Source organism: Rhinopithecus roxellana, chromosome 5, assembly GCF_007565055.1.
Source record: "Rhinopithecus roxellana isolate Shanxi Qingling chromosome 5, ASM756505v1, whole genome shotgun sequence".
NCBI lineage: Eukaryota > Metazoa > Chordata > Mammalia > Primates > Cercopithecidae > Rhinopithecus > Rhinopithecus roxellana.
Window position 1 is genome coordinate 75,307,074 of NC_044553.1, and position 27,187 is coordinate 75,334,260.

The 27,187-nt window shown below is 39.7% G+C and overlaps 1 protein-coding gene and 1 non-coding gene across 3 annotated transcripts in view; one reads left to right on the plus strand and one right to left on the minus strand.

Annotated features, from left to right (window-relative positions):
- The window catches only part of FMN1 (formin 1), a 419,587-nt gene that overhangs the window by 174,755 nt on the left and 217,645 nt on the right, over window positions 1-27,187 (minus strand). For both annotated transcript variants that reach the window (XM_030931576.1, XM_030931577.1), the window contains 2 exons: window positions 21,988-22,775; window positions 17,366-17,516 (listed from right to left, as the gene is read on the minus strand). In XM_030931576.1, coding sequence (XP_030787436.1) covers window positions 17,366-17,516; window positions 21,988-22,775 — 939 coding nt within the window. The remainder of the gene's footprint in view (window positions 1-17,365; window positions 17,517-21,987; window positions 22,776-27,187) is intronic.
- Window positions 23,997-24,058, plus strand: LOC115898028. The gene has a single exon (XR_004057790.1). It is a non-coding gene; the product is annotated as a small nucleolar RNA SNORD77 (small nucleolar RNA).

The window sequence follows — 27,187 nt, forward strand, 5'->3', positions numbered from 1 at the left end:
TAATGCTGTATTTTAGTACATATTTTAGAATTGCTGCAAGACTTTGTTAGGACTTGCGGTGTTATGTCCCAGCACATGCCTCCCGTAATTAGTCCTATCCTCCTTCTTACTCTCATAGCACAGCTATCATGGGAGGCAAGTGTGTATCATACTCTATCCTTCAGGCTATCAGGTCAATGGTGTTAACATAGTGACTCAAAAAGCCTACCCACTGCCATCCATGAAAAGTGAGTGTCTACACCCATCTTGACTGGAATCATGAAAATCATGAACATATGTACCCAGAGGTTCTCTTAGGTGAACCAGAGCATTACACACATGGCAGGTGATTTGCCGAGAGACGCTTAGATGTCTGACTTCTAGTCCTGTGTCCTTTCCCTTGAAATAATCATTCCAGCAAAGATGTACAACCCTAATTAGTTATATTGCAACAAGGGAATAGCCTTTAAGATGTGAAAATCAAATTCACTTGGAGTTTAAGGTGGTAAAGGCCTTTCGACATCCTCTTCTCCTGAAAAATTAACTCCAAATTATGAGATTGATGATTTGAAAGACAAAAATCTATCTTTCATACAACTAGGAGAGCCCTCTAAGTTTTTGGGTTTTTTTTTTATTATTATACTTTAAGTTCTAGGGTACATGTGGATAACGTGCAGGTTTGTTACATATGTATATTTGTGCCATGTTGGTGTGCTGCACCCATCAACTCGTCAGCACCCATCAACTCATCATTTACATCAGATGTAACTCCCAAAGCAATCCCTCCCCCCTCCCCCCTCCCCATGATAGGCCCCAGTGTGTGACGTTCCCCTTCCCGAGTCCAAGTGATCTCATTGTTCAGTTCCCACCTATGAGTGAGAACATGCGGTGTTTGGTTTTCTGTTCTTGTGATAGTTTGCTGAGAATGATGGTTTCCAGCTGCATCCATGTCCCTACAAAGGACACAAACTCATCCTTTTTTATGGCTGCATAGTATTCCATGGTGTATATGTGCCACATTTTCTTAATCCAGTCTGTCACTGATGGACATCTGCGTTGATTCCAAGTCTTTGCTACTGTGAATAGTGCCGCAATAAACATACGTGTGCATGTGTCTCTATAGCAGCATGATTTATAATCCTTTGGGTATACACCCAGTAGTGGGATGGCTGGGTCATATGGTACTTCTAGTTCTAGATCCTTGAGGAATCGCCATACTGTTTTCCATAATGGTTGAACTAGTTTACAATCCCACCAACAGTGTAAAAGTGTTCCTATTTCTCCACATCCTCTCCAGCACCTGCTGTTTCCTGACTTTTTAATGATTGCCATTCTAACTGATGTGAGGTGGCATCTCATTGTGGTTTTGATTTGCATTTCTCTGATGGCCAGTGATGATGAGCATTTTTTTAAGTGTCTGTTGGCTGTATGAATATCTTCTTTTGAGAAATGTCTGTTCATATCCTTTGCCCACTTTTTGATGGGGTTGTTTTTTTCTTGTAAATTTGTTTGAGTTCTTTGTAAGTTTAGGTTTTAAAACAGAAAATGTGAAGTTGGAGGACTGGCAAATTCCTAGGTATAGCTATGGGAGGCAGAATACCAGACATACATGAACAAGAGGCATCCTGTGTTGGGGGAGGCAGGGATGGTTAAGTAGCTAAATAGAAATGAATTGTTTCAAAGTCAGCATATGGAGCGACTAGGTGCATGATCTATAATTCCACCTACTACGATCAGGTAGCATAGTTTCTTTTCATTACTGATTGGTAAGAATTCCACAAACATTTTGGGTAACAATTCTTATTTAGCTAAACGTATTACAAATGTCTTTAAGCATGTGGCATATCTTTTCAAACTCTTCAAGGTGTCTTGGTGAGCAAGAGTTCTTTATGTCAATGATTTTATTTTACTGTAGTCATATTTCTTATTTGTTTGTGCTTTCCATGTCTTTTCCATATGAGGCCAAAAGATAGGCTCCTATATTATTTTCAAAAACTATTAAAATTTTCCTTTCTCACTGTTACATCTGGGACTGTCTTTTATTTATGAAGTGAGGTAGGGATCCATTTTCCTTTTTTTGCCATATATATTTAAGTTTTAAAATACTTTTATTCATAGTCAGTTTTGCCCACTGATCTGGGATACCACATTTGTCATGTATTAGTTTCCACATATGCATAGATTTGCTTCTGAGCTCTCAATTCTTTTCACTCATTATTTATTTTTTTTCCTGTGACAATTACTACCATACTATAGTACTCTACTAGTTCTTATTACCTTATTTTCTTTGATATGAGGTAGAGTATCTCCCACTTAGTTTTCCTTTTTTGGAGTTGTTTTTTGAACATTTGTTCTTGCATGCAATTTTTTAGAATAAGCTTGTTAAATTCCAAATAATTCTTAGATTTTGATTGAAATGACTTTGAAACTAGAAATTTGGGAAAAATTAACACCTTTATAGTACTGGCTTTCCCATTCATGAAGAGAATTATGTCTCTCTTTTTATTTAGGTCTACTTTAATGCTTTCAATAAAGTTTAGTAATTTTCTACACTGATTCTTGACTATGTTTGCTTAGATTTATACTTATTTTATGTCCCTCTAATGGTATTTTAATTTTCCAACTTAACAGTGTATAAAAATGCAACTGATTATTGTGTATTGATCTCATATTTACTAGGTTTACTCTATTCTCTTATTTTTTTAATCCGTCAATACAGATTTTCTATGCTGAAAAATCACAATTCATAGTCTCATTTCTTCCCTTCCAATATATTTTATTTGGTTTCTTTGCCTTATTACACTTGCTTAGATTAAATAAAGGAGGTAGAAATGGGTATCATATTCCTATGTCATACTGATCTCAAAAAGAAAGTTTTCGAATTGTCACCAAATACGCCTTTGACACATGCCTGCTTTGTGGACGCTCTTTTTGAGGCTAAAGCTCTTCCCTTACAATCCTAGTTACAAAATTTCATTATAAATCATAATCATAATCAAATACTTTCCCATCATTTTTAAATTATGTAATTCCCCCTTCATCTATTTTTACATTATTTATAAAAAGCATTTACTAATTTTGAATCAAATTTGCTAGTCTGGAATAAATCAGTTAATCATCAAACATTTTTTATAGATTTCTGGATTTCATTTGTTAATATTCTGGTTAAGATCTTCATATCTATATTTATGAGAGAAATTGTCCTGTAGTTTCTTTTACTTCCTGCCCTTGTCTGGTTGTGCTACCAAGATTATATATACTAGCCTTGAGTTTAATATGAATTTTCTATTCTCTAATGTTTTGTGTAAGAAAGACATGCTTAGTGTAATAAAACAAGGTGGACCTCGCATTTCATGTGACGATTTTAAACTACTAATTTAATTACCTTAATATTTATGGAACCATTCAGGTGTTCTACTTCTCGACTGTTTTGACCATTCACATTCTTCTAGAAAATTATTTCAGATTATTTTCATTTATTCGCAAAAATGTGTTCATGCTATTGTATTATACATTTCTATTGCATCGGTAGTTACATTCACTTTTACTTCCTTAATATGACTTACGTTTGCTTTGCTCAATCTTGCAAAAAGTTTTTGAATGTTATCCTTTTTTTCAAAGAAGAAACTTTTGTCGTTAATTGATGTTCTCTACTCAACTTAAACTTCTAAAATATTCCATTCTCATCTTTTAAAATGTATTAGGTTAAACCACAGAAAATTGCAAATATTTGACCATATTTAACCTGTAAAATGGGTTTTTCCTGTTCTTCAACCTAATATTTCCTTTTAATTTATTTGATTTATTTGTATTTTTCTAGTTATTGATTTAAAGCACATAATTGATTTTTGATCTATCTTTTACTTTTCTAATATAAATACTCATGACTATACATTTCAGCTACATCCTATGAGTCTTATCAGTATTTTTGTTTTTTTGCTGTTAAGTGTTTTAAAAATTCCATTATAATTACTTTCTTAACTCAATTTATTTATGGGTGTCATCATACATTTTTAAAAATAAGGAAGTTTTCCCCATTTTAAAATTCATATGGCACCAAAAAAGAGCACAAATAGCCAAAGCAAACCTAAGCAAAAAGAACAAAGCTGGAGGCATCACACTGCCTGACTTCACACTATACTACAGGGTTACAGTAACCAAGAGAGCATGGTACTAATACAAGAACACACACACAGACCAAGTGAACAGAATAAGATGGCACACCTACAACTATCTGAACTTTGACAAACTTGACAAAAACAGGCAATAGGGAAAGGATTCCCTATTCAATAAATGGTTCTAGGGTAACTGGCTAGCCATATGGAGAAGATTGAAAGTGGACCCTTTCCTTACACCATATACAAAAATGAATTCAAGATGGATTAAAGATTTACATGTAAAACCCAAAACTATAAAAACTCTGTAAGTCAACCCTAGGCAATACCATTCAGGACACAGGCATGGGCGAAGATTTCATGATGAAGATGCCAAAAGCAATTACAACAAAAGCAAAAATTAACAAATGGGATGTAATTAAACTAAAGAGCTTCTGCACAGCAAAAGAAACTATCAACAGAGTAAACAGACAACCCTACAGAATGGGAGAAAAACTCTGCAAACTATGCATTTGACAAAAGTTGAGTATCTAGCATCTATAAGGAACTGCAACAAACGTACAAGAAAAAAACAACCCCATTAAAAAGTGGGCAAAGGATATGAACAGACACTTTTCAAAAGAAGACATGCATGAGGCCAACACATATATATATATATCTCAACATCACTGGCCATTAAAGAAAAATGCAAATCAAAACCACAATGAGATCACACACCAGTCAGAATGGCTATTACTAAAATGTCAAAAAATAACATGCCAGCAAAGCTGTGGAGAAAAAGGAACGCTTTCACACTGTTGGTGGGAGAGCAAATTAGTTCAACCATTGTGAAAGACAGTGTGGCGATTCCTCAAAGACCTACAGACAGAACTGCCATTAGACCCAGCAATCCTGGTACTGGGTATATACCCCAAGGAATAGAAGTCATTCTGTTATAAAGACACATGCACATGTATGTTCATTAAAACACCATTCACAATAGCAAAGACATGGAATCAACCTATAGATGCCTGTCAATGATAGACTGGATTTAAAAAATGTGGTACATCTACACTATGGAATACTATGCAGCCATAAAAGAGAATGAGATCATGTCCTTTGCAGGGACATAGACTGAGCTGGGGGCCATAATCCTTAGTAAACTAAGGCAGGAACAGAAAACCACATACTACATTCTTTCACTTATAAGTGGGAGCTAAATGATGAGAACACATGGACACACAGAGGACAGCAACATACACTGGGGCCTATTAGAAGGTGGAGGGTGGAAGGAGGTCGAGTATCAGGAAAAATAACCCATAGGCTTAACACTTGGGTGACGAAATAATCTACACAACAGACCCCCATGACACAACTTTACCTATGTAAAAACCTGCACATGTACCCCTGGACTTAAGAGTTTAAAAAATGTAGTTTTCAACACTGACATGTTAGTTATTTTTATTATTGACACATGATTCCTAACTTAATTTCATTCTGATCAGATGTGATCTGTATGAAAAATTCCTTGAAATTTGAGATTTGCAGAACTTTTGCTTTTTTTAAAGTCTTAATATTGCTTGACTTTTTAAATTCTATTCACACGTTATGTTGATAAAATTTAATCAAGTACTGTATGAAAGTTAATGCAGTCTATTTGTTAATAAAGAAACCAACCTAAAATAACATCACATGTTAAGAGTCTCACCATTACCAAAATCGGTCATTCTATATGTTTATTTATTTATAGACGATCATGCTCTACAAAGATTTTACAAGGTGATATTATGTTACCTGCTAATAGCTGGCATTCTTAAAATTGTACCACAAACACAGATTACCATGAAAGTCAAATACAGATAGAACTAGAAAATGGAGACACATTTTATAAACTTTTTGTTGTATTGGGTGTTTTCTTCTTGGTACACACTGAAGGAATTCATCTCTGAGAATCTGGCTAAAATTCATTTACTTTAACTGCATAGCTGTGCCCCTGTGGGACACACATGTACACACACACACACATACACACAAATAGGGGAAATGGATTATAACTAGCAGCCCCTGGAGTCCAGGAACCAAACTGAATGAGAGATGAGGCTTCTGGTTAACATCCAACCTCTTGCTTTCCTTTGGGATGACACTGGAGGATATTTCATTATTCTTATTCCTACTGCTGATGGTGGCAGTGATGGTGGTGATAGCATGATGGAAGCACCATTGATGTGCCAAGCCCCAGGCCAAACATTTCACAAAGGATATTTTAATTTTCACAACCACCTTTGAAGTAGGCACTAATATTATTCTTTCTTTACAGATGAGAGAACTGTACAAAGGGGCCTTACAAAGATGAAGGGACTTGCCCTGTGAATGATGACTCAGCTAGGCCTGTGGGTTTCCAGAAGCCCCTGCTGCCCTACCACACTATCACCTTCCACACTTAGTCTCGTGGTGACTCTCGCCACACTGGGCATGCTAGAGAAGGCAGCTGGTCAGAAATGGGAGCTCAGCCCTCTGCTACAGCCTTGTTCTTGGCTTCCTATTGCTCTGAGGCAAATGCCCAGATCTCAGCTGGATCTTGAATTCATAGGTATGAACTCTCTGTGCAGGTCTATGAGTTCTGCCTCCTTTTCCATGCACTTCGGCCTCAGAGGCTCATCCTTTCCTGCAGTGGCAACTGAATGGCTGGGTTTTATAGGGCTAAGTTTTTCAGATACCTCCACACCCCAAGATTATATGTATACGCAACAAAAACATCATCATGGCCCAGTCTCTCCAATGTCTTACTAAAGCATTCTAAACATAGTATGCATTAGGCATTGTACTGCTACATTGAATCACATGCTTCTCCAAGCAACCATCCCAATGTCTCATCTTTTCCATTAGTAAGACGATTATATACAGAGGGATCTATTTATAATGAGCCCCAGCTCAAGCAGTACAGCTTTCAGTTGGCCTCATTTTATATAAATCTTTCTTTGTTAATTAATGTGTCTTATCCCAGTGTTGCAAGAACATTTATGTTCCTGAATTGGACAGGAAGGGAGCAAACCACACCCAAGGTGAAGGCTCCAAGATCTTTAGTCAGTGTGAATGTAATAACCGTTAGAAAACAAAGTTTAAAAGCTGGTTTTTGTGCATATTTTAAACTAAGGAAGTTGTACAAGAGAGTCCACAAGAGAGTAAAAAGTGATGTGATAATTAGGTCATGAATTAACCCCCTGGTCCTTGCAGCTCTGTACTGTTTTTAAAGACCCCCTTCTCACCTCCTAGGATATTTTGAACATGCAAAATGCCTAATGTGACTAATAAGGCACCTAGCATGAAAGTTAATTAATGAAAATGAAAACACTAAAACTCAGGTTATTTAGTAACAAGGGCCTGGAGCCAGATCCCAATTAAACCACTCTTGTGGTGAAGGCAGGGATCAAAATGCCCAATAGGTTCCATCTGGCTGCTTCTGTGGGTCAATGTAGAGCCTCACGTCCATGTCAAATTAGCTTTTCCACCCTCTTCTTTCCTGTGCAGTGAGGAACTAAAGGCAGTCCTCCCCACACTGTACTGGGGAACTCCCCGGCTCTCCCACTCACATGTAAGGGGCTTGGCAGCTTAGAAATCCAGCTGGAAGCGAGCATGATTTGATTCACCCGCTCTTCACAGTCCAATCCCTTTTGTCATTCAATCCACTGCAGGGGCCCCCTAAACCTCCAATCCCATTTGTACCCCACCTAGGAGATCTGATAATGGTCCTGGCAGAGCTGTGGCTTTTCATAACTTCTGGCAGGGGCCTCGCTGACCCATAACATGACGACACACATGATTTCTTCTCATACTGTCTTTGTAAATTGACCATGGCTAACCTTGCTGCCCTAATCAGATCAATCAGAATAACATTTTCTTAGCTGCTGCACACTGGAAGCCTCCTGGGCTGAGGGGTAACTCAGAGTTAGGCTGGGATAGAGAAGGCGGATTTTTGAATTTCCAATGGTCTCAGGTTTCCTTTGCTTTTATCACAGTTGGTGAGCTTTGTAAGGTCCGTGTTTACAGCCATGCAAATTAGCCTCAGCTGGAGGGAAACCAGGTCAGGTCTAAACGAAATGAAGCTCTGGGTCAAAGGTATTTTATCAAAAATTGGAAGTGTGGCCATAGCGCTGGGGTCAAGCCAGACTATCACAGGAAGTAAGTGGACAGTTTTGTCTGGTGTAACCTGAGCTCCAGGCCTCTGGACTGTGGAAACTCTGCTAGGAGATGGAGGGAAAAATGGTGGAGGGCCACGCCAGCACAGTGGGGGCTGGCCAGTTCCACCACTGTGGCTGCTGCCGCCAAATGCATTTTTGTTCTGTAAGGACAACTGCAAAGAGAGAATATTATATACTGGAAGGGTGGAACATTGTGGCTGTGAGTCTGGCTTGCAGTATATCCCATGTCACGCATTGACAAGGCAAAATCTAAATTCACTGTTTCAATCTTATACACACTCAGTTTAAAAACGTATGTGGGAACATACCCACATTGTTACGTTCTGAGATCTTGCATCTGGAAAGCATATTTGAAAATTTTCACTCCAGATGCCATGTTAGGTATAGAAGTTAAGGTCAGAGGGGTTACATGAGTGGACATACAACAACTACAACAACTAATAGTTACCTTCAAGACGAGATCTCTGGCTCCTAATTTCCACTACCGTTTTCTCTGTCATATTTCCAGTACTTCAACAGCCCCAGTACATAAAAAAACTTGTTTAAAAATAACTCTCCAATATATTTACCTTACATTTGGGGGATTATTAAAATCAGAAGAATTATTTCCTGAACCCCCATGTACCTATGGCTCATACAATATGCTACACGGATAGTTGGAGACAGCTCTATCTACCTGATTAGGCCTGGGTCTGAGCGCTAAGATATTGGTCCATGTGTGATACCCTCACCTATCTGCCTTCTAAAAGTCAAACGAAAGTTGGTAGATCTTGAGTGTCTTCATCTGCAAAGTAGAAGTAATGACCAGATCCTTGAAATTCATATAATTAAAATTTATCTTTTGACAGATGAGAAACCGGAGATCGGAGAATTTAAAGGACTTGTTCAGGATTCGATATTTGGTTAGGGTCAGAGTCTGAATTAGAAATTATGTTTACTGACACCAAAGCTGGCACTTTTTTCACTATACAATGACCAAGAAATAAAATTCAGGCTTGGCCAAGTGAATTTAAATCCAGGACTTGCAGTTAAATGCAGATGAATGACCATTTGTCAAGTAATTAAGAACACAAGGCTGGGCATCCAGGCTCACGCCTGTAATCCCAGCACTTTGGGAGGCTGAGGGGGGTGGATCACCTGAGGTCAGGAGTTGGAGACCAGCCTGACCAAAACAGTGAAACCCCACCTCTACTAACAATACAAAAATTAGCCAGGCATGGTAGCGTGTGCCTGTAGTCCCAGCTACTCTGGAGGCTGAGGCATGAAAATTGCTTGATGAACCTGAGAGGTGGAGGTTGCAGTGACTGGGTGACGGAGTGAGGCTGTGTCTCAAAACAAACAAAAAAACAAGCTCTGGGGTTGTTGCTGGAAACATTCCTTTGCTCTGCAGAACTATCTGGTGTTGGGCAAGTTGTCCAACCCCTCTAAACTCCAGTTTTCTCATGTATAAAATAGGAACCATCTCACCGGGTTTTCGAAGATCAAATTAGTTAACATATGACAGGCACTAACCAAAACTCTTCATTTAGCAATATCACTACTAGTGATATCTTTATTTTTTAATCTCCACTTGAATGATATCAAATAAATCCAAGGTCACTGAGACTTCTCTCTGTTCATATTAAGCATGTGCCTGTGAGGGCACGTGCAGGGGTTGTTTTGACTATCACGTACATGGGAGATGTGTGTATTTTGCAAAGCACTTACAAGTTCAGCTTCAAAAGCATCCATGTGACCTGGACTTGCAACCTAAGTATACATATATGATTTTTCCCTATTCTTGTTACATCTTCACACACCTCTAAGCTTAGAACTGAAGGCCAGAGGACTCACTATCCCATCAAGGTCCCACGCACAGGCACTCAGACTCATTCCATTGTCTACCTCCAACCCCATAACACAATCTCAGAAAATGGCCTGGATTGAGGATAAATGAATGAGATTCAGGAAAATAATAAGCGAGACTTCAAAACTTTCCTCAACAAGAAGAAGATAAATATTTTTTTAAAGCACAAATATTTAGAATGGTTCTTTCATAGCATACCCTGTACTTTTTTGTGTTTTCCACATACATAACCCCAAATCTACATTCAAACAAATTTTTGCTTTTCACTCTCTTCAGATATGGAAGATTTTAAAGATGTGTGTGTGTGCGCGCGCGCGCACGTGCATGTGTCTGTGTGTGTGGTGAGAAGGGAATTCCAGAATCAGTCCCAAAGGGGCTAACTCTAATATTTCATATATTTTTATACTGCAATCATTCATTCTAAGCACTGGAACCATGGCTACTAATGATTTTTATTCTACTAATACCTACAAGTCTTTCTAACATGGAATTGGCTCCCAATACTCTGCGTGGGCAATTTGCTGTGAAATTTGGCCTCATGGTCCACGATAGAGAGATATAAGAAGGAAAGAGAGAGCTGAGGGGCAGTTGCTGTCTTCCAGCTGCCTGCTGTTGGGGTTCTAGGATCCATGTGACTTCATCTTTGTATCTCAGTATTCTAAGGTGCCCTCTTGTGGTGTGGGATAGGTAAAGCGCATCCTAAATGCAGCTGGCTGGAGACACAAATTCAGGTTAAGTTACTGTTTAACAGCCAACAAGAGAAACATAGTTGAACTCCAAGAATAATACTCAGATTCAACATTCTGAAAGAATCATTGATATTCATATTTGACAAGTCCTAACCACTCTTTAAAAAAAAAATAAGCAAATAAAATAAAGGTACAACTTAACTTTTGGGGCTGTCTCATTTCCAAATAAAATTTACAAGGTGGAATTTTTGTTAACTGGTGCCTGTCATGGAGCTCCTGTCTCCTTTCAGTAAATGTGGCCAGTCACTAGTCCTTAAAGTGAAGAACAGGAAAGCCCTGATCATTCCAGATATCACTAATTTAGGCCCCCAGGTCATGTATTAGCACAATCAACACATGGGCAAGTTATTTCACTCACTTCTAGAGATGACAATCCCTAACCCCACTGCTCATTTATCAACACGTGAAAAATGTAAAGGGGCAGACCAACTTATTGCCACCCCCTATATAAAAAAAAATAATGCACATACCTTACACCAAGGGAGCCCAGAGAAATTATCTTTGTACACCAAAGCTGAAATAATATAAACTTGGAAGGCAACAGGTTATGAAAACCCTATAAATTTATGAACAGGCTTCCAAACAATGTTCTTCTTCCACCCTTCTCCCCTCCTCAGTAAACTGAGACACGCAGTCTGGGATTTGAGAATTATAGCTATGATCCTTGCCAAAGTGACCAAATTACAATCAATGCTGAAGGCTTTTGGCACCACAAAGTTTCAACAGACTAGTGTCTCCTGAACCATCACACCCCCCTTCCCCCCAAGTGCCTGGGGAATAGCCATTATCTCATTAATTCTTAAGAAGTATCTATTAAAAAGACAGAGAGACAGAGAGGGAGAGGGAGACAGAGGAATGCTTTTACGTATCTTACAGAAGAGGAAACAAACAGAGATGATTTATAATTTAGTCAGATCACGGCATCTCAAAAAAGGAGGAATACTGGCAGGTCATGCTGATTTTCAGAAAGTTGTTGGGCAAGTTTAAAACACAATTGGAAAGTTTATTAGAGCATCTAGTTTTTTTTTTTTTTTTTTTTTTTTTTAACAGGAACCAGGAGAAAGAATCTCAGACAATGAAGGCAGATGATTTCTGGCTCCTTCACAAGGTGCTGACCTACCTTGCTCAGGAACAAACGTCACTTAGAGACAGTGTAAATATGACATATTGACAGGGGAAACTACTCTTAATCTTTCAGTGAAAAGAGACTATACAAACATGACATGAACTACTGCTAGATGTCCGAATGTATCACTAAAGGAAGTTGTGGTATACTTCCATGAATACTGAAAAACAAGAATGACCTAGAGACTCCCACTTGCAAATAGTGTCAGGAATTGACACATTGATGGTTTAAGACCTTAAAAACCTTGGGAATCAAAGATGTTTAAGAATTTCTTTCCAAAGCTTTCACATTCGTTCATAAACTAAGAGATTAATGTAAAGAATACTTAATGTATGATTATAATTTCATATTATCCTTCTAATAACCATATTAAGCGGGTATTATTCCCAATTTTGTAGAGAAGAAATCAGTGTGAGAAGGTTAAAGGACTTCTTCTGAATGTTATGAGAGAAAAAAATAAGAGATAGTAGCAAGTGGTGGTGGTTCCATTGAGAGCTGGTATCTTGAGCTCTGGTTCTCAGTTTGGTTACTGCTATGTTTGTAGTGGCAGAGTGGTCTAGTATCACAAATGAGAATGGCATCTCATACATCATAAGTATGCAATACAAATTTGTAATAATTAGGAATACATTTATTTTATTATAGCTAATATTTTAAATGGAATTGCTAAGGGCAAAGAAGAACACCAGCTCCAAATCTATATATGCCTTTTGCTGGAGTTACAGAGAAGGCACATCTTTTTACTCAAAGATTTGGCTTCCTATTGGAAGACTCTGAAGAAAACTGTGATTACACAATGTGGGAAATATTTTGGATTTGCAGAAGGGTGGCTATATTTTGTTGATGATTTTAATAATGGCGACTCTAATTCATAACTTCAAATAAATCACCCCAATCAAAGTTGATACTATCACCAAGGTGGCAAGTTACCATTTAAATAAATGGGAAATGCAGACACATGCTGAATAACAAGTGTTCATCATCATCAATGTCTTCCCAGTTAAAAGTGTACAAACCCCTACAAGTCACTTTATCTTTCTGGGTCTTAGTTTGTCATGTGCCAAAACCAGAACACAGTTAGATGATGGGTAAGATTTCTTCTCATTCTTAGACTACATGATATTACAGAACAGACTCCCTGCCTAGTTTGAAACAACACACATATATATATATATACACATGCTTAAACAAGTGCCAGTGACATGAAATTTAAATACTATTTTAGTAGTTGAAGCTACAAATTAATATCTGAGTTCCACAGACTCTTGATCATTCTGTCCATTACTTCTGAAACATAAATGTGAAATGTGCTGAGGGATGAAGACCAGCTCTATTTAAGGGATATTCATGGCCGGGTGCGGTGGCTCACGCCTGTAATCCCAACACTTTGGGAGGCTGAGACAGGTGGATCACCTGATGTCAGGAGTTCGAGACTGGCCTGGACAACATGGTGAAACACCGTCTCTACTAAAAATATGAAAATTAGCTGGGCTTGGTTGTGAGTGCCTATAATCCCAGCTACTTGGGAGGCTGAGGCAGAAGAATCGCTTGAACCTTGGTGGCGGGGATTGCAGTGAGCTGAGATCACACCATTGCACTCCAACCTGGGCGACAGGAGTGAAACTCTGTCTCCAAAAAAAAAAAAAAAAAAAAAAGATACTCATATTCACGTTTCAATGCTGGCTGAGGCCCTATAGCTAAGACTCAGAATCCTGGATTTTGAAATCTAGTAATGTACCCAGCACTTCCTCTTGTTCAGTCATTATAAAAAGACCTATTTGGTAAGTATCCTCCTGGTCTTCTCATATGGGAACCATTCCATGATCCAGCTGAAGGAGTTGGCCTTCAGTGCTGAAACTTCTCAGTTGCTTACCACCTCTAAAACCACTTTCATTTTCAGGAGGAAAGAAAACAAACCTCTGACTCTCAAAAGAGACCAAGGGATCCATCTTGATGTTGGAAATCTGGCCACAGGCATGGAGGAAAGATCATAGGAGGCAGGTTTGGAGTTTTCTGGCATCAATTCAGCTTGCTATTTAAAACCTCAGCTCTAAGGTAGGACACAAAGCTCATTGAAAACTCTAAGCTGCATATTACCACAAAGCCCAGTAGACCCAATTTTTTGCCTCCACTTACAGAGAAAAGCAAGCACCACACAAGTGTATGGATTCCATGGGGCAATGGCAACCACCTTGTTCAGAAAATTTAAGGAGTTTAAATGAAGTGTTATTTTCCCCCTCAGACAGAGAAACAAAATATATGTATCAAGTACTAATTACTAACTGCCTTAGTTAAAATCTTTTGTTGAACAGGCAAACTATTATAAGAAATAAGAATAAATGACCAAATGCTTTGATGTTTTAAAAACAAATATTCATTCACCAAAACAGAAGTAAATAGTTCTATGAGAAAACATGTTTTCAAGCATCTGGAGAGAAATAAAAAGAGTAACAGCCATCTAAGAAGCAATAAAGAACAAAAAGTTTAATACGATCCTGCATAAGAAAGCATTCAGTGGAGTTTCTGGTTAGTCAGGGAAGCCTTCTTGAAAGAGGCAAACTGAAGTTGGCTTTGGAATACAGAGATTTTCCTCTTGCCATTCAGGTAGAAACAAGTCTTCTGTTTCTATAGATGGCACTGAAAAAGCCAGCCTGGCTACAAAGCAGGCTTACCTCCATCTCATATGAATCTAATTGAATGGGAATACATTCTATGTAAATCAGCTTACTTTTTTTGCCCAGATTTGTCTGGAACTTACTATTTGTATTAATTCACTCTCACACTGCTATAAAGATACTACCGACATGGCAGCAGGAGACAGAGGGTGGGGTGGGAGCGGCACCAGACACTTATGGAACAACCGAACCTCGTGAGAACTCATTCACTATGAGGAGAACAGAAAGGGAAATCCACCCCCACGATTTAATCACCTCCCACCAGGTCCCCCCTGGACATGTAGGTACAATTTGACATGAGATTTGGGTGGGGTCACAGAGCCAATTTATTAGAAAAATTCAAATTGTTCCATGCAATATAGCCTCTTAAAATTTTCATCTAATACTTCTTTGGATATTTTTATCAAGACAACACAATTACAGTGACCTTGAGAGATGAAACATTTTGATCATAATTTTTATCCATAATTGAAGTCAGTGGGAAAATCTGATTTGATTAACAGAAAGCTGAATTCAGACATTTTCCATTTTTCCCCTGTAATTTGCAGCTAATTTCATAATCATTATATTACTTGAGAAATGAACTGATGATGAATCCTGCGATGTAATTTAACAAGGAAAGGTAGCCGGGCGCGGTGGCTCACGCCTGTAATCCCAGCATTCTGGGAGGCTGAGGTGGGCGGATCACCTGATGTCAGGAGTTCAAGACCAACCTGGCCAACTTGGTGAAACCCCGTCTCTTCTGAAAATACAAAATTAGCCGGGCATGGTGATGCATGCCTGTAATCCCAGCTACTTGGGAGGCTGAAGCAGGAGAACTGCTTGAAGCCCAGAGGCAGAGGTTGCAGTGAGCCGAGATCACACCATTGCACTCCTGCCTAGGTGACAAGAGTAAGACTCCGTCTCAAAAAAAAAAAGAAAAGAAAAAAGGCAGGGTTGATGGTATCATTCAACATGACACACTTTTAAAAACACTGCCTCAAACCTGCTTAGATGTGAATTTCACAGCATCCTGGTGGGTAAGGGAGATTCAGATATTGTTAATCCTTTTTTTTTTTTCGAGACGGAGTTTTGCTCTGCAATGTGGCGATCTCAGCTCACTGCAACCTCCGCCTCCCGGGTTGAAGCGATTCTCCTGCCTCAGCCTCCTGAGTAGCTGGGATTACAGGCACCCACCACCACACCCGGCTAATATTTGTGTTTTTAGTAGAGATGGGGTTTCCCCAAGTTGGCTAGCCTGGTGTCGAACTCCTGATCTCAGCTGATCCACCCGCCTCAGCCTCCCAAAGTGCTAGGATTACAGGCATGAGCCACCATACCCGGCCTGTTAATCCTTTTTTATAGAGAAGGGAAAATACGACAAGGAAGACAACCAGCCCAAGCTCACATAGCAAGTCAATAGCAGAACTTTTTCCTCGACACCATTTCTGCTACTATTAAAAATAAGAAAAACTAACCAACCAAACAAAAACCCACTAAAACAGGGAAATGGTAGCCATGGTAGTAACAGTAGCAAAAACAAGAGCAGTTATCCTATGTTGAGCGGTGACAGTGAGCCAGGCACTATGCTGAGCCTCATACATGGATCACCTCATTGAATAATTACTTAGAGGAACATATGAGCAGACATCATCTCATGCTATGGTGCAGGGATCCAGACACAGAGTGAAAGGACCTAGCACCGCTGCCTCAGATCTCACAGTCAGTGTGTGGCAGAGCTGTGACTCATCCTCATGGTTGTCTCTGACTGCTTGACAGTCTTGAACTCATTCTCTTACAGAAGGGTGGTGCCTCTCAGTTTTCAAGTCCTTGAGTCACTACTCAGAAGTCACCATCACAATGAGGCCTACCCTGAACACCCCATTTAAAATTGCAGACTCCACCCCCACCCTACTAAAATCGACCCTCCTTCCCCTGCACAACTATGGGATTGTCAGGGTTTGTGTTTAGTGTTTGTTAATATGAGCTCCACAGGGCAAGGAGCCCTCAGTACATCCCAATGCTTAAGTACCTTTGCCCTCAGTACATCCCAATGCTTAAGACAGTGCTGTCCAACAGAGCTTTTTATACAATGGAAATGTTTTACATCTGTGCTATCCAATACAGCAGCCACTAGGCATAAGAACAAAATTGGAAAGTGGCTAGTGCAATTAAAGATCTAAATTATTTTATTTACTTTCAATATTTAATAGCCACATGTTACCATACTGGACAGTGCAGGCCTAGAATAAACACCTAGCATAGTAAACCCCTAGGAAATATTTGCTAAACGAATGAAATTATAAATAAAACCTATTTTCCATATAACCTGTAGACTACTTTCACTAACTACAAATTAAATTTTATTTTTATTTCAATAGAATTAATGGCTGAAAAAGTCCAGATTAAAGTTTAATTCAGAAGATATGGCCAAAATAGCAAGCACAGATTTCATGAACTATTGGCTCCCTTTGCCATCTGTCACGCAAAACCTTCTGAAACATTTCCTGAAAACAGGGAAAGCACCAACAGCATGTAATGAACTCCCATGAATCTCACACACACACACACAGAATATGTACTAAACTCCCATGATACACACACATGTATGTATAGGTATGTGTGTGTATATATGATATATATATATATATCATATATACACACACACCATTTCCCTATATAACATATAATTACAGCTTTGGCATAATCATTTAGTACCTTTTTGACCTTGTTTTTTTTCTCGAAACTCTCTGACAGAGGTTTTTTCTTTTGTTGAGTTGTATCTTTGGAGAATAAATACTCAAATTCACCAGGGTCCCGAATGTCAGGTTCTTCTAAGGAGTCCCATAAGGTTGGTGTAGCATTTTGGCTTAAAAGAGAAAATGACAAGTTAACCATAAGAACCAAAACAGGAGAGAATATAATACAATGAAATCTTTCTCAAATCCATTTTTTAATTTCATTTTTCTAAAAAACCACATAAAACTCTAATAATGCTTAGAGAAAAGCTTTTTATGTTATGCATTTGTTGAAGTCAAAATATACCATAGATCATTAAAACACACACAGACATATTTCCAAAAAAATAATTGTCATTAGGTACAATCAAAGATAGAGCTCTAGAGAAACTCCTTAGGACTAGAAATCCTGGGATTCAGATTCCTGGGGGCACCCAAGCTGCTCTTCCTTCAGTCTGTGGCATTTCCATGATGTGTAAAAACGGGCATCGTATAAAGGCTGCAAAGATAACCAATTTGAGACTTTGACAGGCTAAATCTCAAGTAGACTGAAAATGGAGTACCAAAGTAAAGAGCTGCCTCCTCTTTGGACTTTTTCACCTACTTTTAAATATAGTTTTTAGGATTCATGCAGGTAAACTCTGCAGGGTCCTTAATACGTAAACAGGCTGTGCCTATTTTAAAATACATGATTCCTAGTATCTCAGTCCCCTACACAATACTAACAACAAAAAACAACCAAAAACCTCCTCCATTGCACCTCATGGGATTTCAACTAAAGCAGCCATCGGGAAACCGTGCTGTTTCGTCTTCCAGAAACAGGGGCACCCTAGTTTTGAAGGGAAGAAAGAAAAGCTGTTGAGAATCAGGTGTAACAGAACAGCGTCTGTGAGCTGACTCCAGTGGTCCTTCCTCAGGGTTCCTCAGTCAGAACACATCTCCCAAGTGTTTACTTTCTTATCTTAATTTCAAACACTATTAATGCCCACTGGTCAGGCGTGGTAGCTCACACCTGTAATCCAAGCACTTTGGGAGGCTGAGGTGGGCAGATCACTTGGGGTCAGGAGTTCACAACCAGCCTGGTCAACATGGTGAAACCCCATCTCTATTAAAGATACAAAAAATTAGCTGGGCGTGGTGGTGGGTGCCTGTAATCCCAGCTACTTGGAAGGCTGAGGCAGGAGAACTGCTTGAACCCAGGAGATGGAGGTTGCGATGACCTGAGATTGTGCCACTGCACTCCAGCCTGGGTAAACAGAACGAGAGTCCATCTCAAAATAATAATAATAATAATAATAATAAACACTCTCAATGCCCACAAATTTCATCTATATACTTACTGTTTATCAAGCATATGTATATGTTACAATCCATAATATCTAAAAGCTTTGTTTCCATATATATTTTCCCAATGAAAACTAAAAATATAACTATTATTATATGGAATGGTCCACAGAATTTTTTGATACTACAGGTGATTTTGATATTTAAAACAGTTGGCAGCCCTTTCTCCTCAGGTCTGTGTGTTCACATTTTGCAATAGATCTGCCTTTCCCATGATATATGACATTTTGGTTTTGGCCACATTCACCTCTTCTCTCCTCTACTTTTTATTTTTCAAATTATGGTTTTGCCAATAGTTGAATCATGTAATAGTATTACATATGGAAGTTATAAAGTATAACAATAGAATGAACACCTGGGAAACCATTACCCAACCCAAGGGCTAGAACACTTCCAGTGAAGCACATCAACGTATGTGTTCCTCCCTCAGCCATACCCCTCTGCTACTCACTTAACTTCAACCTGAAACATAAGCACCATTAATATTAAGTGCTTATCTCTGTGGTGCTGGGGGAGCGGTGGGGAGAAGTGGGATCTTGATTAAGGAAGTCAGTCGGGAATTCTGGAGTGAGCATGTGGCATGTTAAGGGCCACTGGTCTGGGTCTCGGGAAGGTTCTGGGCAGCTAAGGGGTGACGCCTAGAGTGAGGTGATGCAGTGTGTCAGGCCAACTGCTCAGCCCCATCCCCACTTCCTGCACCTGCTTGGCTCTAGCTCCACGGAGTCTGAGGTCAGGCCAGTGTAACGAGTAATATAATTCACTTACATTGTGGAGTAAATTGGCTTTGGGAGTCAATGGTGACCAGTTTAAGCACCTGATCACCATTTACAACACTATTTCTATCGGAAAGGCATTTCTAATACTGAATGAAAGAATTTTGGAACACTGCCTCTCAGTGCTTTGGGGACAGCCAGCATTTGGCAGGGCAATAATAAGGACCTGCTTTACAACGAATGACCTGCCATGGTGGTCAGCTGACCACTGAACATACCATTCTAGCTCAAAAGGCAGGCAGGGAGAGAGAGAGAGAGAGAGAGAGAGAGAAAGAAAGAAAGACACGGAGAAAAATGAGAAACTTACTAAGAAGATGAAAAGGTAGTTAGATGAGGATTTATTTTGCTTTAAGTGTCTCTTGCTTAGTCTAGAAATCACAAAACAGACACCCAAGAAGGCAAAATGTCAAAAGAAAAAAAATCAGTTCATACCAGGAGTCAAAAGCAATTTAGGTAGATGAGAAGCAGTGTATACATAATGCTGAAAATGCACATTTTGTTTCTGGCTTCCCAGAAGAGCAAGACCAACATTTATGATGCAATCATTATATAAACTACTTACTCCTCTAGTTGCATAAAATATTAAAATACAATTTTGCCTCCTTTATGAGAAGGTATCCCAAATAATTGCACTTTTGCTCCTAGGCAAATACTCCACAGGCTCTTTGAATCATTTTCACTTAGAAGTAGTAGTGCTAATGGGAACAGATAGTTGGAGAGACCTATAATAAAAGAACTTGAATATGTGGTACCACCAGGAAGTGCCCCTGTTGCAGTCTTAACACACCAGAGAGGGGCAGCCCCCGTTTCAGGTCCAAATGCGCACCAAGCAGGGCTCTCTTGATGTCCTATTCATCTACTTTTCATTTTGCTCAAAAGTAAAGCCCTAGATATATGATGAAACCAATGAGACCTTCAGTATTCAATTGTTTTTCTTCTCAAAATGGCCAACTACATAAGCAGGAAACAACGTAGACAATGATGATCTCCAGCTTTCCCTTGGTCGTGCGCGAAGGGCCTGTATCTCCCAGTGGGACTCTTTGGTGGCTGCTGTGGTCTACAGTTATCTGTTGCTCATGAAGTCTCTCGGGGAAGGAAGTGAAGGCAGGCTAGTGGGACACAGGTGTGGAACAGCTCCCCGTGCTGTCAGACACACTCGCTCAGGGCTTACAGGTGGGAGGCATCGCCCTGGAATGGCTGTGCACCAATTTGAGAACACTAATAAGGAAACATGACTCAAAATAAATATTCTGGGAAATGATTTTTTAGGAAATGTCTGAGTCTTTATTGGGAAGAAGGGAATACTAGTACTTTAGCTAATGGCAGAAGCTATTACAGGATCATCTGACTTTTTTATGAACCATTCATTTGGGAAATTACAAAGTATAATTGAATTTTGAAAAAAAGAAGTATCGGGATGTTCCAAAAACAAACTCTTGGCCCTTATTTTTTGTGAGAGGAAAGGGGAAAATATGAAGCGCATATGCTCAGTTTTAGGGGATTCCCCACTCCTCCACAGGGATTTCTAGTTGTTTTATCATTGTGAGTTGTGTGTTATTTTGTTTCACATCCCGCCTTCCCTAAGCAAAATGTTATATACATTGAAGAATGCACTACCACATCATGACTTGGGAAAAGTTGTAAAATGTGTCCTATATTTGCTGTCCTTTACAAACAAACTTTAAAGGAGAAAGTGGTCAAGAGACAACTTAAGATCTCTTTCACTGTCCTTCCAGGTTCAGAAATAAGGCAGAACAAATCGCGCTCAAATCTGTTTGAATGGATGTTTCCAAGCAACTATACCTTGCTGCTTTACAAACCCTGCTTAACAATCGATACAAATGGAAGATGCTTTCAGCTATCCATATACTGACACTTTCTCTGAAGGGCATCAAGGTGTAAAGGAAGATGGGAGAGTATTTAGCAGTTAGAAGAAATAGAGTTTAAGCACAGAGACTTTATATTTTAAGACTCTTCTCTGATCTAAAGAACTAATAACTTAGCCATGTCTCATTCTTTTAATAAAAATTGAAAAACACCCATATCTGTTCAATGTCTGTATTACAGGGTTGATTATAGCATTTAAAAACAAGACAGTAAAAAGAATTCTAAAAATCCTCAGTGAGCCTTCAGTATGCAATCAGGTTCAATTCTTTATGATTACTCAGCAATTGTAGCGATGTTGGGGAAAGCCCTGGCTTAGACTCGGACTCTTCTCCAGTCTATAAAATGGACCATGTGCCTTGGAGAAAAACCTAACACTGAAACACATTGTTTCTCCCAGCATCTTCAGAGAATATAGAGAGGCCCTGCTGGAGACAGACATTCTCCCCAAACATCCCAACCTTGTTTATCCAAGCATTCACTCTATCACACTTGATAATAGGTGCTACACTATGGAGATACTGACCTGGTAAGAATAAAATATCACTTGGGCCAAATCCTAGGAAATCACACGGTGAGAATGGGATAGGAGAGAACTTACCTCCTATCACTTATTTGTATCCTAGTCCAGTATAAAGGTTTCATGGGACAACTGGGTTCAATGGCTGGTTTTCGCGGACACTGACTGGAAGAAGAGCCAAGTCCAAAGAAGAGTCCAGGGGGAGGTGGGGGTGCAAGTCCTGGCGGTGGTGGAGCAGGAGGCGGCCCTCCAGGGTTGGGTGGGGCAGGGGAGTTAGGAAGTGGGGGTGGGGGTGGGGGTGGGGGTGGTGGAGGTCCAGCACTTGAAGATAGAGGTAGAGGTGGTGGTGGAGGAGGCGGCGGAGGTGGTGGCGGTGGCCCAGCACTCACAGGTGGCACTGGAGGTGCTGGAGACAAAGATCCAAGTCCCAGGGGGAGGAGAGGAGGGGGAAGGATGGATGTTGGCAAGGGCGGTGCGGGAGGCGGAGGCAATGCCTTCTGCTGATTTGATGCCATGCCTTCCATTGGCTGGAGTGCTGCATGGGTATCTTTGTGGTCATTTGGCGGGGAGAGCTGGCTTAAAGAGGAGATATTCAGCTTTTTGGGTACTAATTGATTACTTCTGGTTGTCTTGCTTTCGCCTTCGCAAGGCTTGAGGAAGGTCTCTCTGTCTGTCTGGATGCACACATTTCTGAAGGTCTTTGGAGGGCAGTCATCATTGGTGGAAATGCACACATCTCTCCTCTCTTCACAACCCCCTCGCCATCTGTGTTCTAGCTCGTGTTTCAGATTTTCGATGGTTTCTTCTAGTCTCGCTGTTATCACTGCATGCTCGCCCCGGATATGAAATGCCCGAAGTTCAAACTGGGCCTGTAGGAAAATGCAGTGGGAAAGAAAGTAATGAGTTTATTAAGAACAAATATAAGAATTTAGAAACTCAATAATACCATCATGGTGCCACTGTAGCACGGCCCTATTGCAGGGAAATACAGAGACATTCTTTCAAGAATCCATAAAGGGGTACATTTCACTCTGAATTTTCCAGGGACCTAAACAGGCAGGAGTCAAAGCACAATTTCATCTAGCCTGAGCTCACGGGAGATAATTTTCATGGATTAAGGTTTAAAGTACATCTGTTACTTAAGAACTCTTACCCAGTTTTCATATCAAACACATAACTTTTAATAAAGCTTTGGACATGCTTGAATCTCTGTTTTATAACTTTGGCATTTGGTTTCATAAAAGAAAACTGTAAAGAAAAAAATAGGTTTAGAGCTCCTCTGGCTTACAGCTGCTGTTCTCTCAGTCTCCTTAGAAGGTCCCTTTCACTGAGTTTCCAAGACAATACAGCAGACACAAAAAGCAAGAGAAGAAGCCATGATAACTTATTTTTTTAAAGTTTCCCTATAAAAGCGGCCCAAGATTAGTATTTCTGTCTGTTTCATAATATAGCAATAAGAAAGCAATATAAAACATAATATATTACAGTATGCCATTTTCTTCTACTTACACAGCACTTTAAACTATGTAAGACAGTAGCCTTTTTAATGCTTATTGCCTCACTTATTTTAACCCACTGAGTCTGTAACTGTACACTTATTAGCACAGAGCTAGAGTACTCGTAGTCATTAACTAGCCCGTTCCTGAGCATTCAAAGCTATTCATCCTATGACAGTTAACTGGAAAGCAATCAAATTTAGAATTTGATTAGAGTTTTCAAAATCCAGTTTAACAGTAATTAAATATTTTTGGTCAACTTAATTTCTGCCTCCCCCATGAGATTATAAACTCCACAAGATGAAAATGGTGACAGTATCGTCTTTATCCGTGTATCCCAGCAGGTAGCACAGTGAGTACACAGCTTAGAAGAGATGGATGGATAAAAATCACGGGGATAGTTCTATTCACTGTCACTGTCCCAAGAGCCTCCCTTATCAAGATTCTCTCCACTTCTCAGCACAAATATCTAGAACACCTAAGCACATATAAGTACAGCTCCTTTTTGCATTGAAAAAGTAAAGAAATATTTTGGACAGCCTTGGAAGGAAAGGTATAAACATGGGAAGCTCGTCTACCTTCGAGATAACTTTTATACTATGTTTGCATAGTTCAGCAGATTGGATTATGAAGAGATCTACCATTTATCTGGTGTTAAAAAAAAAGCTAACTTTTACCTATTTTTTACTAGGTTCAACTTTTCCTAAATACTCATTCTCAAGAAAAAACTCCCTTTAAAGAGCTGTATTATAGTCAGGAGAACTGAAAGACAACGTTTTTTGAAGGCTAATCTTCTCATACGTGGACATGGTAGCTCTGAGCCAACTCTGACGGAAGTGGCTCAGGACATTGTCTATTTCTTGTGCAGTGCAGAGCGTTGAGTGCCTAAATTTGGAGCCACACCACCTGGTTCACGTCCTGGCTTAGGCACTTGCAAGTGCTATGACCTTAGACAGGGAACACTGTGTCCCTAAGCCTGAGTTTCTTCAAGTGTAAAGCAGGAATAATAGCAAGCCATCTCTAAGACTTTTATAAAAGTAAAATGAGATACTTCATATAAAATCGTAGGCGTTATGCCTGGAACATAGAAATATTTGGATAAATCTTACTGTTAGTTTCTGTTACCAATGCTAATAGCAGAGCAAGAGACGAACAAATTCCTAATTACTTTTTAAAATTTTCAAACAATGCTACCTTTGTAGAGGGATAGGCACAAAAGTAGGAAAAGCTCAAGCAATCAGAATAAGCAATATATGAAAGCTTACCTAGCCTTTTGTGAGTTCTACTACTAATTCCCTAAAAGTAATTTCGAGCTTCACTCAACTGTGAGATCAAGATAATCTTTGTTTCAACATTGTATCATTTCCATCTTCATTTCTCCCTTTCTTTCCTGTCCACTTCCACCCACATCTTAGCCCTGATTACCACCCTGAATTACTCACCCACATTTTAATTTCATTCTAATGACTAGTTCGGTTCTGTCACAACAAACTCACTCTCAGCTGTTACTCTCAACTAAACCTTCTTTCAAGATTAAGAACCAAATATTCAAGAAGCAATAATTTTACTCAATCCTCAACTTCTTAATGATATGAAAGAATTGCAAAGACATATTGCATGGTGAAACTTTCCCTAATAAGGGAAATATTTTTTGGTGAAATTACTGAGTTTCCGCCTCCCCTATCAGATTATAAACTCCACAAGATGAAATCTTGTATCTACAGCAAAAGCCCTGGCCCCCACCTCCTCCTCTTCCTACCACTCTATCAATGATCTTCTAAATCTATTGAAGCTGACATGTAAAGCTATATATCATTTTCACAGCTCGGAGGTAATGCATTTCTTTTTTTTTTTTTGAGACGGAGTCTTGCTCTGTCGCCCGGGCTGGAGTGCAGTGGCCGGATCTCAGCTCACTGCAAGCTCCGCCTCCCGGGTTTACGCCATTCTCCTGCCTCAGCCTCCCGAGTAGCTGGGACTACAGGCGCCCGCCACCTCGCCCGGCTAGTTTTTTTTTTTTTGTATTTTTTAGTAGAGACGGGGTTTCACTGGGTTAGCCAGGATGGTCTCGATCTCCTGACCTCGTGATCCGCCCCTCTCGGCCTCCCAAAGTGCTAGGATTATAGGCTTGAGCCACCGAGCCCGGCCGGTAATGCATTTCTTTAGTGTAGTGGGCAGAATACAAATTGGGCAGTAAAGTTCACCTCTCTGTACCTCAGTTTTTTTGTAAGCAAAATGGGGATAATAAAATGTACTTGACAGAGCAGATATGCCAGGGAGGCAAATTAATATATGTAAAACAAAATACAGAAGAGTGTTTGGAGAGTGTTTACTATTTCACTTTGCTGTCATTATTATTGTCTCTCTAACGCCTGACAGATCAGAGCCCAGTGGCCCCATTAGCTTGCTCTTGGTTCTGGGTATGCTTCCCAGCCCCATGCCCTCTACTGTCTACATGCTCTATGCTTCTAAAGCAAAAATAGATATACCAAAATCCTTCTTAAATGCCTTTAGCCACTGCACTTTCTAACCCTACCTCTTTTCCTTCGCAGCAGAGCTTTTTTGGGGGGGGGAAAAAAAAAAACACTCAACCCATGCTTTATTTTTCTCATTTATTCACTTTTCACCCAGTTACCGGCTTCCATCCCCACTATCCTACAGAAACTCCATGATTTGACTGTTGCATTCAATCAGCACTTTTCAGTGATTTTTGACCTCTCTGCCACATTAGAGTTGACTGTTCCAGAAGCACTGAAATTCTGCTTCCCTCAACTTGATTCCACCTCTCTCCTTTTGTTCACCTCCTACTTCTCTGCTGCTCCTAGTCAATCTGTAGACTCATTCATCCCTTAAGTGTGGTTCTCTTAGCATATTGCTTGCATTTTTTTCCTTCTCACACTATACAATCTTTCTAGATGATCTCATATACTCATATGATTAATGACACTAGGTGAGTACCTTCTAACTTGGTACCTTGAGATCATATTTTCAACTATCCTCTGGATTAATCTACTTAAATATTTAACCAGCTGCCTCAGATCCAACAGGTTGGAAAGTGAACTCATTGTTGCCGAACCCCAATGTGTTCCTCCTCTGAAATTCCTCCTCGCCATTAATGGCCTCATCACCTCCAGTCAGCACATCCAGAAACCTGATGTCATGCTGAATTTCTTGCTCTCTCTCATCCTCAACATGCTATTGATCAAGCGTTACTGATTTCTCGTCACCGCCACCACCTCAATCTTTCACTGGACAAAGGCAATGAGCATTTTCTTGACTCAAATGTAGCCACTTTCGTTCCACGAAGATTTTGAAAAAAATAATAATAAATGCAGATCCCTAGTCCTTAAAATCTCTCCAATAATTAGCTATTACTTGCAGACTACCACTAACTCTTTAGCACAGACACATCAACAGCTCTTCTGATCTGTTTTCCGACCAGCTTCTCCACTATTAGCTTTTGTCTCTTCCCCGGATATGCCCCGGATTCCAGTCTTCTAAACAGGTCCATGCTCTTTCATGCAGTCTTTGTGAATACTGTCCTCTTCCAATACCCTTCCTCTGTTGCAAACACCCAAGGTAGGGGGCAGATTACCAGGCACAGACTCCATGAATGGGTTCCTCACATACTGTATTCACTGATACGGAGAATGACCAAATATGAAGGAAAACAATGAATTTCCATGTACTGCACAACAAGACGCTGAGATGATAGTAAGAAATCTTTCTGGATCACTAAAATTTAATTGCCTCTCTCTGCCCCTCACCCCCCCAAAACACCCTTGCCT